The 19,241-nt window shown below is 32.7% G+C and overlaps 1 protein-coding gene and 2 long non-coding RNA genes across 12 annotated transcripts; 2 read left to right on the forward strand and 1 right to left on the reverse strand.

The window, feature by feature from the left end:
* The first annotated feature begins 5,264 nt into the window (after positions 1-5,264).
* Positions 5,265-6,928, forward strand: LOC148296224 (uncharacterized). Its single transcript, XM_088248060.1, has 2 exons — positions 5,265-5,406; positions 5,478-6,928. Exon 2 carries the CDS (start codon positions 5,701-5,703, stop codon positions 6,754-6,756), a length of 1,056 nt encoding a protein of 351 aa, XP_088104186.1. The 5' UTR covers positions 5,265-5,406; positions 5,478-5,700; the 3' UTR covers positions 6,757-6,928.
* Positions 6,929-9,102: 2,174 nt separating this feature from the next.
* LOC110766935 (uncharacterized) lies at positions 9,103-12,660 on the forward strand. Of its 7 annotated transcripts, none has more exons than XR_015834009.1 (7): positions 9,106-9,452; positions 9,575-9,704; positions 10,010-10,097; positions 10,356-10,686; positions 10,968-11,050; positions 11,191-11,252; positions 12,286-12,660. It is a non-coding gene; the product is annotated as an uncharacterized LOC110766935 (long non-coding RNA). The 7 variants fall into 7 exon arrangements; XR_015834007.1 differs by having other exon boundaries at positions 9,108-9,704; positions 10,356-10,482; positions 10,587-10,686; XR_015834011.1 differs by having other exon boundaries at positions 9,103-9,704; positions 9,929-10,097.
* Positions 12,661-17,035: 4,375 nt separating this feature from the next.
* On the reverse strand, positions 17,036-19,162 carry LOC148296225 (uncharacterized). Of its 4 annotated transcripts, none has more exons than XR_015833554.1 (3): positions 18,464-19,119; positions 17,483-18,376; positions 17,036-17,311 (listed from the first exon to the last, which is right to left on the reverse strand). It is a non-coding gene; the product is annotated as an uncharacterized LOC148296225 (long non-coding RNA). The 4 variants fall into 4 exon arrangements; XR_015833555.1 differs by having other exon boundaries at positions 17,036-17,547; positions 18,104-18,376; positions 18,464-19,113; XR_015833553.1 differs by having other exon boundaries at positions 18,104-18,376; positions 18,464-19,112.
* Between the last annotated feature and the right edge of the window lie 79 nt (positions 19,163-19,241).

Here is a 19,241-nt window from a genome sequence, read left to right on the forward strand (position 1 = left end):
TTCCAACAAAGATGCTTATCAAATTATAATCCTCCTAATTCAGCTTTTCTACCTATTCAAAAGGTACAGACCTTTTCCTCAAGTGCAAAATAAAGAAATAAACTCAACTAATATTTCTGATTTTTCGTTTATAAATAAGAATAGTTTAGAGCATTATCCATTACTATTAGGCCATTACCCAAGTCTCTATTGTCCCCTTTTGATTTTTTACTTTTCTAGAGTTATTATTCGTATAAAAAATTTAGTATTTTCCCGTTTAATACTCATTATATACATACATATGTATTTTTCAATAATACTTCCATTTTCCATACACGTTTTAAAGGCTTGGTAAAATACAAGTTTTTTTTTTTAAAGCAAACATAAAATACACGTACGTACGTGTTTTTCATGTTTAATACACTTTTTTTTAAACAACATTTTCAATAATACACACAAATTTCATGTATTATGGACATAATTTCCACATATTATTGATTTAAAATAATATATATTAAAATATTACAATAAATTATTGTAAAATATTATATAATGGCGGAATTTTTCAGTTGTAACTTGCCAAAATTATAATTTTTCTAATAAATAGTACGACTACGACAATACTAGGTCTTTTCTTTTTTTTTAAAAATAAATAGTACAACCGGGGGCTATATTGTTGAAATATAAAATATTAAAAGCGTATAACCGTGCGGCTATACTTCGTTTTTTAAATTTTTATTCAAATTAATAGTATAGCCGCCGGGCTATACTCCGTTTTTAATTATTTATTCAAATTAATGGTATCGCCGCACGGCTATACTCTGTTTTTATTATTTATTAAAATGAATAGTACGGCCGCGCGGCTATACTCCATGTTTTGTAAATTTTTGTCTGAAATATATAGTATAGCCAGGGTGGCTATACCCGGTTCCCTTTTTCTATAATAATTAGTATAGCCGGCCGGCTATACTGGGGTCCTTTTTTAAATTATTTTTTAATGAATAGTATAGCCGCGCGACAATACTCCTTATATACATACTGGGGTTTTATTTTTTTCCCAATTTTTGTTTATAAATAAGAGTAGTTTAGAGCATTATCCATTACTATTAGGTCATTACCCAAGCCTCTATTGTCCCCTTTTGAGTTTTTTTTACTTTTCTAGAGTTATTATTCATATAAAGAATTTAGTATTTTCAATTTTAATACTTGTATTATACACGTACATATGTATCTTTCAATAATACTTCCGTTTTCCGTACACGTTTTAAAGCTCGGTAAAATATAAGTTTTTTTTTATAAAGTAAACATAAAAACCACGTACGTACGTGTTTTTCATGTTTGATACACGTATTTTTTTAATGAAATTTTCAATAATACACACAAACTTCACATATTATAGACATAATTTCTACATATTATTGATTAAAAATAATATATATTACAATATTAAAATAAATTATTGTAAAATATTATATAATGGCGGAATTTTTCAGTTGTAACTTGCCAAAATTATAATTTTTCTTATAAATAGACCGACCACAATACTAGATCTTTTTTTCCTAAATAAATAGTATAGCCGGGGGGCTATACCGTTGGAATAGAAAATATTAAAACCGTATAGACACGCGGCTATACTTCGTGTTTTTTTTAGTTTTTGTTCAAATTAATAGTATAGCCGCATGGCTATAAGCTAGACTCCTTTTTCAATATTTCTTCAGTTTAATAGTACTGCCGCCCGGCTATACCCTTTTTTGGTTCATTTTTGTTTTAAATAAATCGTATAGCCGCACGGCTACACTCCCTGTTTTTTAAATTGTTTCGTAGAATATATAGTATAGCCGGGCGGTTATACCCGGTTCCCTTTTTTATAATGAATAGTATAGCCAGGCCGTACTGGGGTCCTTTTTTTAAATATTTTAAATGAATAGTATAGCCACGCGGCTATACGCTTTACATATTGTGGTTTTTATTTTATAAAAACTTTTTTTTTCCGATTTTCATTTATAAATAAGAGTTTATAGCATTATCCATTACTATTAGGCTATTACCCAAGTCTCTATTGTCCCCTTTTGATTTTTTTACTTTTCTAGAGTTATTATTTGTAAAAAGAATTTAGTATTTTTCCCGTTTAATACTCGTATTATACATTTATGTATGTATTTTTCAATAATACTTCCATTTTCTGTACATGTTTTAAAGGCTCGGTAAAATACGAGTTTTTTTTAAAAAGCAAATATAAAATACACGTACATACTTGTTTTTCATTTTAATACGAGTATTTATTTACGAAATTTTCGTTTAATACTCGTATTATACACAAGAATAATGGGGAAATGGTCAAGAGTGATTCAAATTAATAGTATGGCCGCCGGCTATACGCCTTTTTTAATATTTATTCAAATTAATAGTATAGCCGCACGGCGATACAGTTTTTGTTCATTTTTGTTTTAAATAAATAGTATAGCCGCCCGGCTATACGCCGTGTTTTGTAAATTTTTTCCTCAATTTCCTCAAAACGAGTTAAAAAAATTTGTTTTAAATACGAGTTAAAAAATACGCTGTGTTTTGTAACTCTTTATAAACGTATTTTTTTTATAAAAATTATTTTTTCCTCAATTTCGTTTATAAATAAGAGTAGTTTAGAACATTATCCATTACTATTAGGCCATTACCCAAGTCTCTATTGTCCCCTTTTAATTTTTTTACTTTTCCAAAGTTATTATTCATATAAAGAATTTAATATTTTTCATTTAATACTCATATTATACACAAGAATAATGGGGAAACGGTCAAGAAGACCACAAAACAAACTTTGGAAAAATAATATTTACCTATTCGTAGAAATAGTGGGAAAACTGCCAAGAAGACTGCAAAACGAGGGCCCCAACCACAAGTGGGAACGGCAAGTTGATGGGCTATATAGGTTTAATTTTGTTTTTCTTTAAAAACAACATGGATTACAATAATTTTATAAAAAAAATCTTCAAAACTACCTGGGCTACAGCCCAAGGTAGACTTGTAGAGTTGAATGTAATCCATATGCTCTGGGGGTAGGCTACTATAAAGAAGAATACTGAAAGTCCTATTCCAACTCTTTCTCTTAATTATGTTCTAGAGAGTACGATTAGCAATACCTTTTTATTACTCAAGTTGCAGCATAAGCATGTTGCATGCGTCAATCAAAACCACTGTTTCTAAACCAAAAAACGAAGAAAATCTCATTTCGTTCTCGCCAAAAAAAATCCTTCAAGCATTCCAAAAGCCATTTGCTACATTGAAATTTTACCTCACCATCCTTAAAAGCCAAATACACTGCTTGCCTGGCATCACTAGCAGAGCCGGCCCTTGGCCAGGGCAACTAGGGCCATTGCCCGGAGCCCAAGATTAAAGGGGCCCAAAAAAAAAATTATATATAGCTCATATTATATGTATAAAAAAAAAATTAATTCCTCATAAAAAAAAAAACTCAAACTTCTTATAGAAAACTAAAAGTAATGGGTTATGGGTTATATAATATACTAATGCTATATGGGTATGGGCTGTCAGCTTTCGAGCTAAACAAGCAAAAGCAGTGCTTTATGTCATTTCAATTAATTCTCAACAGGCTCAAGAACCAGGCGTGCTGCGTGATGATGGGTATGTGTGGTTTATTTTATTTTTGTTTTATATGGGTATTTGTGTTGTGGTATATTTTCTGTAATAAGAAGTCTGCACATGCTCTTTTCCCAGAGACAGAGAGAGAGAATAACGATATTGAGAAAGCAATTGATCTTGAAAGCAATTTAATTAGTTCTACTGGCTGGTTCTTCCGTCTTGGTAAAAACTGCAATAGAAAGCATTGGCAGCCAGCAATCAGGTTTTATTGTTCTTTCCTTGCTATTTTAATTTGCTATTGCTGTCTGTTTATGCTACAAATTTAAACATGTTTAAGAAACAACTTTCTGGAAACCTCAAGAGACAAAGAAAGAAAAAAGAATTAAAGATTGCTCAAAGCCTAAGAGGAACTTTGAACAAATATTTTCTTAAACAAACTGATACTAGTTCACTTGAAAATTTAGCTGAAGATTTACCACCACCAAATGAAAATCAAATTGATGTAAATGAAAATCAAAGTGATGACATAGATGAAAATGAGAATGAAAGAGCAGAAAATGAAAATGCAAATGCTAATGATTTAAACATTTATGATCCAAGAGTTTGGGATAATCTTGATGTTAAAATGAGAGATTTGCTTTTAGAAAATGGGCCTGTAAGAGAAACTAATTTGAAATTCCCTTTGGATGAACACTCTATATATTTTTCCTATAATTTTTATACTAGAACATTAACAAATGGGGAGACTCATGATAGAAGATGGCTAGTGTACTCAAAAGAGTTGGATAAGGTGTTCTGTTTTAGTTGTAAGTTGTTTAAAACAATGCAAGCTAGAAGTCAATTAGCAAGTGAAGGATCCAGAGATTGGAAACATCTTGGTGACAAGCTTAAACAACATGAAAATAGTATTGAACACCTCACTAACTTAAGGTCTTGTGATTCACTAGCAAACACCGCAAGGCTTAACCATCAAACCCTTTATACATGGACGTCAAAATATACATATAAGAGTCATAAATTCATAATCGCAGCTCATCTGTTTTCAAAAATTATAATTAGCTTCTTCACACTACTCCTAGCCCTAGCAGCACAACCAGCAGGACGCCAGTGTAAAACAAAAGAATGCTTCGCCTTGAATGTTGATGTTTGCTGCACAGAGCTGGAGGATTTGGTTGAGCCGTGTCGATGCCCGCTGATGATGGAAATGGTGGAAGCGCAGAGATTATTTTATAACGAGACAAAAGTCGAAGAAATGAGCCAAAAAGCAAAGAAGTTACCTGCTTTCTTCCACTTAGCACAGACCGGGTGCCCATAATCCCTCTCAGGGCCGGCCCGGAGGGGTGGGCGCGAAGGGCGACGGCCATGGGCCTCCGATTTTTGGGGCCTCAAATTTTTATATATTAAGTAGTAATAAAGTGTTATATTAATTTAAAAAAAACATAAAGAAAACAAATTGAGCCGTTGAATAAACAATCATCATCACGCATGCCTTCTTTATCTTTTGTTGTGCATTATTTTTATCTTTTGTACATCCTCATCTCATCTGTCTCCCACCCTCATCTGTCTCCCACCCCACGCATGCCTTCTTTTAACTTTTGTTCTTTTTTCTGCCCAGTGCCCAGCAGCTTCTTTTAAAACATCTCAAATAATTCTCTCCCAAACACCTCTCAACTCTCAAATCCGTCAGCCCTGTTCACAGATCCAAAGCATCAACTTCCTAAGCTCAAATCGAAATTCTCCCTCTATCAAACTTGTTCCTCTTCATCTCTACTATAACATGTCTAAAAATTAGCCCAATCAAAGAAATTTAGACACCTGAAATGCAGTTTTAGTGTAAGTATGTCGTTTGATTTTTTTTATATACATATTTGAATTCTTTATACATATTTTTTATATTATTGCAGATGTGAAATATAGATCAATTGAAGTGAAAGCTCTGCAAGATTGAAGCGGTTTAATACAACTTAAGCATAAATCAGGTTGTATTGGTTTTTTTTATTGCTTAAATTTAGTTTTTTTCCTTTGGTGGTTGTGTTTGGTTGCTTCCTGGTTGTGTTTGGTGTGGTGTGTTTATTTTGTTCATTTGTTGTCTGTCACTTTTTAGATTTAAGAGTTGCAGTAACAAAAATGGTTAGAAAACATGAATCTGGAAGTCAAAAAAGAAATAAAATGAGAAAAATAGAAAAAATGATTCAAACTCAAAAAGGAGCTCTTGATAAGTTTTTTAAAACTAGTTCTTCAATTGAAGATCCATCTGATGAATTAGTTAATGAATCACAACAACCAATTAGTCAGGAAGAAGAAATGAGAGAGAATGATACCAATGAAATGAATGTGGTTGGTGATCAATTTGAGAATGAAAATGAAACAAAACAAATAATTCATGCTTTGAATATCTATGATCCAAGAATGTGGGATAACATTGATAACAAAATAAAGGATATTTTAATAGAAAAGGGTCCTGTAAGAGAAAGTAATCTCCAGTTTCCTGTTGATGGCCTCTCTAGGCATTTTTCATATTCTTATTATACAAGAAAGTTATCAAATGGGGAGGGTCAAGATAGAAAATGGCTAGTGTACTCAAAAGATGTGGACAAAGTATATTGTTTTTGTTGTAAGTTATTTAAATCTGTGAAAGTTAGAAGTTTGTTGGCAAATGAAGGGCTTAATGACTGGAAACGTTTAAGTGAGAGGCTTAAACAACATGAAACTAGTACTGAGCATATCAATAACATGAGAACTTGGATTGACATGCAAATTAGATTGAAAAAGAATGAAACAATTGATAAAGAGCTACAAGTGCAAATTAAAAAAGAGAAGGAACATTGGAAATTGGTTTTAGCAAGAATAATTTCTGTTGTGAGATGTCTTGCTAAAAGAAATTTAGCTTTTCGTGGAGAGAATGAGAAAATTTACCAAGATAACAATGGTAACTTTTTGGGGCTGCTTGAATTAATTGCAGAATTTGATTTGGTATTGCAAGAGCATTTTAGACGTATTCAAAATAATGAGATTCATTATCACTATCTTAGTCATAAAATTCAAAATGAGTTTATTGGTATGTTAGGCTCCAAGGTTAGAAGTGCTATCATTGAAAAAATCAAAGAGGCAAAATATTTTTCTGTAATACTTGATTGTACTCCAGATGTAAGTAACCATGAGCAAATGACTTTAATAATTTGATGTGTAGATGTGTCAAATGCTCCCATAAAGGTAGAAGAGTATTTTTTAGAATTCTTGAAAGTGGATGATACATCTGGATGTGGGCTTTTTAATGAGTTACAAGCTGTATTAAAGTGTCTTAAACTTGATATTAATAATGTAAGGGGCCAAGGTTATGATAATGGAGCTAACATGAAGGGGAAAAATAATGGTGTGCAAACAAGGTTTCTAAAAATAAATCCTAGGGCATTTTATATGCCATGTGCTTGTCATTCTCTTAATTTAACAGTTTGTGATATGGCAAACTCTTGTGTTAAAGCTGTGTCATTTTTTGGTGTTGTGCAACGTTTGTATACTCTATTTGCTAGTTCTACAAAGAGGTGGAAAAATTTTCAAGATCATGTCCATTAGTTTAAGATTTAATCCATCAAAATTTTTCAAAATTTTTCAAAATCAAACATTTTTGGTTTAAGATTTAATCCATGGACATGATCTTGAAAAATTTTCCACCTCTTTGTAGAACTAGCAAATAGAGTATACAAACGTTGCACAACACCAAAAAATGACACAGCTTTAACACAAGAGTTTGCCATATCACAAACTGTTAAATTAAGAGAATGACAAGCACATGGCATATAAAATGCCCTAGGATTTATTTTTAGAAACCTTGTTTGCACACCATTATTTTTCCCCTTCATGTTAGCTCCATTATCATAACCTTGGCCCCTTACATTATTAATATCAAGTTTAAGACACTTTAATACAGCTTGTAACTCATTAAAAAGCCCACATCCAAATGTATCATCCACTTTCAAGAATTCTACTCTTCTACCTTTATGGGAGCATTTGACACATCTACACATCAAATTATTAAAGTCATTTGCTCATGGTTACTTACATCTGGAGTACAATCAAGTATTACAGAAAAATATTTTGCCTCTTTGATTTTTTCAATGATAGCACTTCTAACCTTGGAGCCTAACATACCAATAAACTCATTTTGAATTTTATGACTAAGATAGTGATAATGAATCTCATTATTTTGAATACGTCTAAAATGCCAACATGAAACGTCAAATTCTGCAATTAATTCAAGCAGCCCCAAAAAGTTACCATTGTTATCTTGGTAAATTTTCTCATTCTCTCCACGAAAAACTAAATTTCTTTTAGCAAGACATCTCACAACAGAAATTATTCTTGCTAAAACCAATTTCCAATGTTCCTTCTCTTTTTTAATTTGCACTTGTAGCTCTTTATCAATTGTTTCATTCTTTTTCAATCTAATTTGCATGTCAATCCAAGTTCTCATGTTATTGATATGCTCAGTACTAGTTTCATGTTGTTTAAGCCTCTCACTTAAACGTTTCCAGTCATTAAGCCCTTCATTTGCCAACAAGCTTCTAACTTTCACAAATTTAAATAACTTACAACAAAAACAATATACTTTGTCCACATCTTTTGAGTACACTAGCCATTTTCTATCTTGACCCTCCCCATTTGATAACTTTCTTGTATAATAAGAATATGAAAAATGCCTAGAGAGGCCATCAACAGGAAACTGGAGATTACTTTCTCTTACAGGACCATTTTCTATTAAAATATCCTTTATTTTGTTATCAATGTTATCCCACATTCTTGGATCATAGATATTCAAAGCATGAATTATTTGTTTTGTTTCATTTTCATTCTCAAATTGATCACCAACCACATTCATTTCATTGGTATCATTCTCTCTCATTTCTTCCTCCTGACTAATTGGTTGTTGTGATTCATTAACTAATTCATCAGATGGATCTTCAATTGAAGAACTAGTTTTAAAAAACTTATCAAGAGCTCCTTTTTGAGTTTGAATCATTTTTTCTATTTTTCTCATTTTATTTCTTTTTTGACTTCCAGATTCATGTTTCCTAATCATTTTTGTTACTGCAACTCTTAAATCTAAAAAGTGACAGACAACAAATGAACAAAATAAACACACCACACCAAACACAACCAGGAAGCAACCACCAAAGGAAAAAAACTAAATTTAAGCAATAAAAAAAACCAATACAACCTGATTTATGCTTAAGTTGTATTAAACCGCTTCAATCTTGCAGAGCTTTCACTTCAATTGATCTATATTTCACATCTGCAATAATATAAAAAATATGTATAAAGAATTCAAATATGTATAAATAAAAAATCAAACGACATACTTACACTAAAACTGCATTCGCCGCGGCTCAGGTGGGAACTCCTTTTTGCGAACCCCTATTTGCTGCTTCATCTCAGCCATCAAAGTAATCTCAACGGCTGGAAAGAAAAAGAGAGCTTACAATAGAAATGGGTACGCTGCACTTCCCCTTAAGGCACGTATCCTGGCACGCCTTTTCTAATCCCGCCTTTTTCCATCCAATCGCGCCTATTTTTTTCGGACTCCCTCTTTTTCCTCTCAGACAAATTCTCCTCTCTCTCACCTCACCTGTTTATTCTCTCTGTGAGTGGCGATTAGGTTAGGGTTGATAACAGTTACTGTTCACGTTTTTCCCATCTCCTTCACCTCCTCCACGCACATAGTACCCATACACCGACATCGCCTCCTCAGACATCTATGAATCCCAAGAAAATCTTTAAGTTTTTAGAATTCTAACCTTCAAATATATTTCATAAAATCCTAATTTTAATTTTTTGTGTTCTTTCTCTCTCACGACTGCCTTCCTTGCCCGCCAGTGTAGGAGGTAAAGTGAGGGGCCTTGGCTCTGTCTTGGGCCTGTTTCCCTGTTACTTGGATCTGTTACTGTATTTTGCTGTTTCAGTGAGCTTTTGTTGTTGTTTGGGATCGTAATATGTTTTTCCGTAGACTAGTTTTGGCCTCGACGGCTCTCTTTCTCGCCGGCGCTCTCTTTCTTGATGTCTCTCTCTCTCTCTCTGGTTCGCTCGGTCTCGCGCTCTCTCTCCATGGGAGCCTCCCTTCCTCCATGGATCCATAGGTAACAACTGTCCTTCCTTCACTTATTATTATTTTCTATGTTTTTTGAAAATTCAATTTCTATGTCCCTAATTTGATTTAGGGTTAAAATGTTTGGGTATTTAATTGTAAATTATCTGTGAAAAACATTATTTTTTTGTATATATTTTCGGTATTTAATTGTATAATTATCTGTAAATTATGACTGTCAAATTCCCTTGAAGTTCCATTTTTTGATCAAATTAGGCACTTTTCAGTTCAGTTGTTGGTTTTTTAATGCGAACCTACACTGAGTTTTGCCCGTGCAATTTCATCATTCACATTTAGGAAACCCTGACTGTCTCTCCATCTCTCTCTCGCCGGCTCTGTCTTTCGACTGGTCTCTCTCGCCGTCAAACCTTCCTCTATTCCATAGGTAACAAATGTCCTTCGTCCTCCTAGAATTATTTTCTATAATTTTTGAAAAATCAATTTATATATCCCTAATTTGATTTAGGGTTAAAATATTTGTGTATTTAATTGTAAATTATATGCGAAATCATTATCTTTTTCTATATATTTTCGATTTACATAGAAATATTAGTGATTATATGTGGATATGCGTTTGTTCCTCAATTGTTTATGAGATTCTAAATCAGATGTCCTGTTGTTTGTGATTTGTTGTTGTAACAAGAGATGAGAATCAGATCTCTTGGTGTTTGTGATGACTTTACCTTCCAACTTCCTACCAACTGTCTTATGTTAATGGAAATTACAGAAACCCATTTGATTGAAACTTGGCAACAAAGAGAATGCTCTGTGTAAGTTTCTGAACCAATATTTCTTTTTTGCTTTTTCTCCGTTTCCTTTGTATCTGCCAGGAAATGCATTTAATTATTCACTATCGATGTGACTTGGGCAACAGATGAGATGAATAAGGGCATTTTGTTGATATGGGGCAGTATTATGAGATAAATATGCAATATTTTGCTGATAATTCAAAGCTTAAGAAACATGGCTGTAAGGTGAGAAAACACTATCTCTAACTTAGCACAAAAGTATTGGCAAAATGTGAATTATGCCATTTTTACGTTTTGTTTCTCCATCAATTTGATGACTTTGTATCTGTATTCAGTTTTAAGTTTTAACAGGTTTGACCACCTAAGCTGTCTCCACCACCACCATATCCCTTTAGTTTTCTAATTGTTAATTTAGTTTGTTATGTAATTTTGATATATTGTTCATGTTTGGGTAGTGTTTGAGTATTTCTAGTTTAAGCCTCAATCTAAAACTGTGATGTGTACAGGTTTTCTGTTTTCTTAAAAAAATAGAACAGAGACTTTGGCACATCTTTTCTCAAATCGGCTGATTCCTTTGCTGCACTGCAATGTATGTCCCTCTCCTTATTGATTGTTTTTTCATAAATTTTATGCTAATTTTTTTGGGTACATGTATGTTTGTGGATACTGGTGATTTTGGATATAAGGTTAACAGTTGATCCTACGTTTCTTTTATTTGTATTGTCACAGAGGTCAAGGCCTTCCTACTGCAAACTCTCCTTCTTTTGGTCCTTCACTTTGAGCTCAAAATGGTTAGCGTGCTCCATTATAGCCTTTAGTACAGTTGGAGTTGGATTAATAAATCTAATGGTTTCTGATACACTATTGATGGGTTATTGATACAATATTGACAAATTATGCACGTGTTATTACTGATAAAATAGACTAGAGTGATAATCTATTCACCTGTTGTTGACAAATTATTGATGGCTTCTTGGCATTCATAAGTATCCTAAAAGGTAGCTTCAACTATGATTTGTGAAACTAAAATTTTAACTTTGGGAAATTTGAAGTAATAATTGGAGGAAGAGTTGTTGTAAGGGAGAGTAATGGTGTAAGGGAGAGTAATGGTGGTCAACATAGTAGTATTGGTAGTATAGAAATAAACTTGACTTTGAGAAATTATTTGAAATTTGTATATGTCAAAATTATATTTTAAGGCTTAAAAGATGAAGGAAATGTGATTAGAAGTTTGTAGGATTTTTTGGTGAATGTGTCTAATTTTGTATAAATTTATTATGATTTTTGGAAGTTAAAGCATTGGAAAATACTAATAAATTAAAGAGAATGACACATAGCAGTGTTAGATTGGTGCATCATCAGAGTTTTTGACATGTGTCAGTATCATGTAGCAATACGTGTCATCACAGGTTCATTTTTGTATCTTAAACTTAAAAAATTCACACACAAAAATGATGAAAAATCAGAAAAATGCACCAAAAATTTATAGAAACTTATTGATATCTGCCAATGATAACGAGAGCAGTACTGATAGCACCTCCCTTCCAGTTCCTTTACTAGTAAGGGGAGCCATCACCATGGCACATTATCTTCGACTATGATGTGTGAAAATAAAATTTTGAAGTTGGGAAATTTGAAGTAATAATTGGAGAAAGAGTTGTTGTAAGGGAGAGTAATAATGTTCAACATGGTATTATTGTTAGTATAGAACTTTCAGAAATTATTTGAATTTTTTATATTTAAAAATTATATTTTCAACTTAAAAGATAACAAAATGCCACAAGGAATTCATAGGATTTTAACGATATTTTGTTGTTGTTGTAGCTCATCATCTTTTGAAACAGATGTGGCTGCTTCAGTTACTGAGAATATGCACCCTACCTAGAAGACGCAGAATAGTGAACGTATTGTGCAGCCTAATACGACAAAGGCATTTTTTGCAAGACTTTGATTTAATGCACGGACCCTGCATTTGAGTAGTTATCGTTACATTTTCACATGATTGTTGAATTTTAATCAATCGTTTGTGAGACTTTTTTTTTTGGTCTGAATCGTTTGTGAGACTTATGTATGTTCATATCTGATACTGAAGGTTAATCTAAAATTGACATAAACTAGCCTGTACTTGTGTTGAAGCCATAGTGAATCCATTGGGAAACAGATAAACACACTCAAACATGCTCCAAAGTAATCTGAGAAGCTGAAACCATTTTTTGAAGTCGAACGCAGTCAATAGAGTATCAACCGGCATTCTGCTGTGTCAGTCAGTTGTTCCATTATGCTCCATTAAGCTCCAATCTTGGTTATGAAAATTTGGATCTAAAAGTTGATGTGCATGTGGTGGAGGATTTGCCTCCATTTTTAAGCTTGTAGAAAAAAATGAAAATGCATTTCTAATAGTGTAATACGATGCCCAAAAAATGGAGACACCCAAAGCGGATGGAGACATTCATTACGTGCTAAGTTGGGAATTCACACCTAAAGCAATAGTTCTGTGCTCCATATTAAACAATGTGCTCTCACAAGTTGTTTTCATACTACAAAACCCTTATCTTGCATTCATGCATGGAAAAACTTGGATGCAACAACCATTATGTTGTAAGTAATACAAAGGACATATAATTGAAACCAAAAACCTTTCTTCTGATATTCTGTTTAGCAAATTTTAACAAAAATTTAAAAAACAAAGCAGATGAGCCAGCAACATAACACAAGTAAATGAAACGATGAGTTCGAATAAAATTGAACAAGAAAATGATTTTAATGTATGAAAGTGGTTGTTAACCTCCGATGTCCCAACATCTGTTGGAAATCCCTCTTTAGTGTGAAGTCAAGATATGCGGCTGGTATTTTTCCCTTTGCAAAGCACATGGATGAATGTATGGAATATGCATGCATGGTCATTAATTTCGGCGCCTTGGGTTTCCTCTTTAGTGGAGGAATATTTTTTGTATTAATGATGTCTTTGGTGGGAGACAAGGTGTAATGATGGGCAACATCATTATGGTTTCTTTAGCATGCACGTGGCCTGTTTTTTGGGAGTTGAAAATCAGCCTTTCTTTTATGGTTTTTTTTACCAACATAATAGTTACCAAATTTGCAGGCAACCAGAGCTTCCTCCCTGCTTAGGATGGTGAAACTTACAAGAAGTGCCAAATTTGCAAGACCCTCTCCTCATATAATACTGCCACTAAAGAATCATAGCACATCTTATCCGGAAAAAAAAAATTCACAACACAATCAAACAAAGGAGATTCACAAACTTTCAAGGACTATCAAGATCTGCTACTTTTTCTACCATCAATCTGTACAATTACCTTACTTAAGATAGTTGAAAATTTATCAAAATCGTGAACTAGATACAATGAACCAACAACAATATACCCATTTTTTCAGAACAAATACAGAAAAATTAATCAAGAAACATGTAAAGAAAAAACAAATTGGCATTTAGGAATTGATACAAACCATGAGTGAGAGGGTTACTGGAACGAAGAGGGAGAAAGTAGACAAACCAACCTAGATTCTGCAAAAATAAAAATAAAACTTGAAACCCAAATACGAAATAAGAGATTGAATTCTTGAAATGGATACTTACAAAGCAATCATACTTCTTCTTGGAGCATGTAGCCACAGAGAGAGAGAGAGAGAGAGAGATGAGGAGAGGGAGAGGGAGAGCATATAGTGGGTCTGGAAAAGATATAAGGAGAGAGGAGGAGGGAAGTGGTTTCAATTTGGGGCTGAAAAGAGAAAAGAAGCGTCAATTTTTTTAGGATGAGGGGAACAAGATGGGTAGCGCGAAAATAGAATTTCGCCCAAAAAAAAGAGCGGCAGCGAAAAAAAAGGAAGGAGAAATCAATGTCCAGACTCTGCCACGTGTCAATCTATTACATTTCATATTATTTCTCTATAATTTAATTTCTAAAATTCATAATAAATAAATTTTTAAAAAAAACATAGAAAATTCCTATGAACATCTTGTGATATTCTCTTCTCCTTAAAGCTCCAAAATGCTAATTCTAAATTATAAAAATGCAAATCAATAATAACAACTCAACTTTGTTCATAGATATGAATCAAAACATTCTTTCACATACACTCTTGTTTCTTTTATCAAATGATTCTCATTAATTTAAATATATGAAATCATAATTTTAGATCTCCATAATCGAATGTTGTGTCATAAGAAATTTGTAGCAATTTGTAGTATATTTTTCTGATTTTTATATAATTTTTTAAGAATTGTTTAAGATAAAACACAATAAATTACAAAAACATGACACGTGTTATCATCTTATAAGGCCACACATGAGAAATACTCACAGGGTGCTCTAAAATTCATAATAAAAAAATTAAAAATCATAAAAATACACCGAAAATTCATATATTCTCTTCTCCTTAAAGCTCCAAAATTCTAATTCTGAATTATAAAAATACAAGCTCAATGATAAAAACTCAACTTTGTTCACAGACAAATCAAAACATTCTATCATATACACTCTTTTTTTATGATTTAACTTCAAAAATTCACAATAAATAAATTAAAAATTAGAAAATTACAACAAACATTCAGAATATTATTTAATACCCATCCCAAGTTATTATGTTTTGATAGCATAAAAACACACACATATATATAGCATGAAAAGTTTGTCATATGAAAACCCTAAACCCAAAACCCTAACCCCTAACCACTAAACTCTACCATTTTAAATCAATTTTAAAGTAAAAAGAAATAGTTAATTGCATGAGATGCCAGGTGGCTGCGTCCCTTGCTGACACGTGGAAGTGGATGGGATGTTGGGCTCACCTTTTGCTGACACGTGTCATATTTGTTATATTTTATTGTAAAATTGTTTAAAATATAACAATAAATGAAAAAAATACAAAAAATATACATACATATTTCTCAGCACCAATACTTGTATCCCAATTCCAAAAAGTGGTTTACAATTGTTTTAAAATTAAAATTTGGGGGTCATCCCTAAATGTGAATGATGCAAATAAAAACATAACTATATTTTGTAAACCCTAAGCTATTGTTTGTTTGATCACATAAGGATCGAATCAAAATTTGAATTCACTGGCGAAATTTGACGTACGTGCTCGAAGAAAATGTCATACCAATCCCGACATTATTTTTTGGGAATTTTTTGAATTATAAACGATTTTTAAATCAATTTTGAAGTAAAAAGAAATAGTTAATTGGATGAGATGCCAGGTGGCGGCTTACCTTGCCGACACATGGAAATGGATGGGATGCTAGGCTCTCCTTGTGCTGACATGTGTTACGTTTGTTATATTTTAATCATATTTTGTTGTAAAATCGTTTAAAATATTAAAATAAATGGAAAAAATACAACAAAAAATTACATACATATTTTTCAACATCAATACTTCGTATCCCAAGTCCAAAAAGTGGTTTACAAAGTATTGATCACTACTTTACAACAACTTTTCCTCTAATTATTACTTCAAATTTCCCAAAGTCAAAATCTTGTTTTCACACCTCATAGTTTAAGTTTCAAAAATCACAATCACCATAAATTCTCACAAACTCATTATGACATTTTCTTTATCTTTTAAGCTTTAAAATATAATTTTTACACATAAAAAAATTCAAATAGTTTATCAAAGTTTCAATTTTCTTCCTCTTGCAGCACCACATGTCATCATATGTTCTTTTTTTTTTTGTTTAACTGACAAAATTCACAAAAAATGATTAAAAAAAACACCGTAAATTTTCTCCCTATATTTTCGCGTATTTATTTGAAGATAATCATGTTTTGGAAAGTGTAGAGTGTCATAAATGTAATTTTACTTAATTTTCTCCCTAGATTCTCCTTAGTAAAAATGTAAAGTGTCATAAATGACTGAAAAGATTATCAACAGTTTATCATATTTTGGAATTTTAATATACATATTATGTCACAAACACTGATATGATTTGATTTTAATCTCTTGTTGTGCCACGTGTAATATGATTATGATTATATTTGTTTTCATAAAATTCATAATCCCCTTTTTTTTGTTAGCATATGAAGAATCCTATGACTTAAGAGTTGTCATCATGTGAGTTGTCGTCATGTGAAACACCAAGACCAAACATAAGTCCCTACACTTGACCAAACCTTTCCCTCCTTAATTCATGGAGGACACTTTCCCTACACCTTTTCTACTTGTCTCATGGAATACTTGTTTCATGGAAGACTTTCTCTCCTTGTCTAATGGAGACCTTGTTTCATGGAGGAATCCCAGATAGAAGTTGTGTAATTAATAACACTTGTATAAATGTATCATGAGAAATAGAAAGTAATAACAAGAAAGGAAACCAGAAAACATCTTTGTGCTATTCTCATTCTCGACATTTCTTACTTGTTCTGTCGAAACCAGAAACCATCCTTATGATACCTTTGTGATACTCTCCTGATACTATTTTGACATTTTTAGGGTGGGGCATGTGCCAGATATATCTCTAAAACCCCACACAAATCTCTTCAACTCCTCCTCTTCTCCGCCTTCTTCTTGGCTCTTCGGAAAATCCAATCTTCTAAACAATGTTTTGATACAGTGATGTTGAATATGTGTTGTAGGGTGCATAACGATAACCATAATGATACATAATCCTCATAGACAGCCTGAAATATGCAACAAGCATGATACACAATGATGCCATGATACAAAAGAGTTTCTCAGTGAATATTATCCTGCTTTTAGTGCATACAGATCATACAGCTTCAACGCATCCTCAAGGGAATCAAATTCAAGTCCTAGTTTTGGTTTGAACTCCACACTAACTTCCTGTTTCACCTCTGCTTCAGACTCCATTTCACAATTCTTGCAATTTAACCTTGAAAATCATATCATCATCATAATAATATTGCCACATGCGTTTAAAGAGCATTCAAATGTATATTAACCACAATATTATAAACACAGAAATATCAAAATTTCAACAAATATCAAATAGACTATCAAACATTAGTAAATAATCGAGTCTGAAACGAAATAAGCTACGAACCATTAGTGAATGCACGTGCTTCACCTACGAAGCTGTTTGGAGTCACTAGTGAAACCTTAAACAACCTACATCCAAACTAGCGTAAATTATGTCCATATACTCAAATTAACAATTACTGGATATCAGTTACCTCGTAAGTGATTTTGATCTTCAAATTTTCACCAAATATCAAATAGACTATCAAACATTAGTAAATAATGAAGTATAAAACGAAATAAGCTATGAACTATTAGTGAATACAAGTGCTATATCTACGAAGCCTTTTGGAGTCTCTAGTGAAATATTAAACAACCGACATCCAAAATAACGTAAATTATGCAAATATATTCGGTAAAAACATTTCCTCCAGGATACCAAAATTAACAAATACAAGATATCAATTACCTCATAAGTGATTTTGATCTTCAAATTTTCCACAAATATCAACTAGACTATGCAACATTAGTAAATCGTGGAGTCTGAAACGAAATAATCTATGAACCTATTACTGAATATAAATGCTACACCCAGGAGGCCTTTTGAAGTCTCTACTGAAACTTTAAACAACCTACATCCAAACTAGCGTAAATTATGCTCATATATTTGGTCAAAACATTTTCTCAAGTATAAATAGAGGCTTACCTCGTAATTGATTTTGAGCTTTTAAATTTCAACAAATATGATATTGTCGTCGATTTGAAGCGACAACCCCAAACAAATTTGATCTTCGTCTTCTCAACTATTCGAACTCAACGCTAGTTTCCAGTTTGCTCCAACACTTTCAAACGACGACTCTAGTTTCCGATTTGCTCCAACACTTTTTCCTCCAAGTCAATGCTAGTTTCGACTGTGCTCAACGATTCTATCAAGGTGTTACGCGCACCAGTTTTTTTGGTACCAGATGGGTCCTCAAGTCTTCACAAGTGCACAGAACACAATCATCAAACCAGAAAAATGAAAACACAAAATGAATTACACTGCATGTGCTCATCAGGATAATACCTTGCTTTGTATTATTTGAATCACCAAACCAGAAAACTGAACAGCTCTCTTTCCTCAAACAAAATAGCAAATCAGAAAAAAGAAGAAAACCATGTTCTTTGAGAGAGAGAGAGAGAGAGAGAGAGAGAGAGAGAGACAAATAAAGACAGAGAAACAGAACTTTTTTTGGAGGGAGATATTGTGGTCTTCAAGAGCACAATGTGTTTGTTTTGGAGGGAGGAAGCCACGTTCCAGTGGTATGGTTTTACCCACTTTCAGTTACACTTGCTTCTTATCATCCGTTAGATTTGATCCAACGGTGTTCTGATTTAGAGGTTCGCAAAATGACGTTCCCACCAGAGAATAGCCCAACTGCATTTCAGGTGTCTAAATTTCTTTGATTGGGCTAATTTTTAGACATGTTATAGTAGAGATGAAGAGGAACAAGTTTGATAGAGGGAGAATTTCGATTTGAGCTTAGGAAGTTGATGCTTTGGATCTGTGAACAGGGCTGACGGATTTGAGAGTTGAGAGGTGTTTGGGAGAGAATTATTTGAGATGTTTTAAAAGAAGCTGCTGGGCACTGGGCAGAAAAAAGAACAAAAGTTAAAAGAAGGCATGCGTGGGGTGGGAGACAGATGAGGGTGGGAGACAGATGAGATGAGGATGTACAAAAGATAAAAATAATGCACAACAAAAGATAAAGAAGGCATGCGTGATGATGATTGTTTATTCAACGGCTCAATTTGTTTTCTTTATGTTTTTTTTTATAATTAATATAACACTTTATTACTACTTT

Source organism: Prunus avium, chromosome 2 (genome assembly GCF_965620075.1).
Source record: "Prunus avium chromosome 2, drPruAviu1.hap1.1, whole genome shotgun sequence".
In the NCBI taxonomy this organism is placed as follows: domain Eukaryota; kingdom Viridiplantae; phylum Streptophyta; class Magnoliopsida; order Rosales; family Rosaceae; genus Prunus; species Prunus avium.

Bases quoted from the DNA above. Each gene is read 5' to 3' on its own strand.
- LOC148296224 (XM_088248060.1), top strand. From the start codon at position 5,701: ATGGTTAGAAAACATGAATCTGGAAGTCAAAAAAGAAATAAAATGAGA.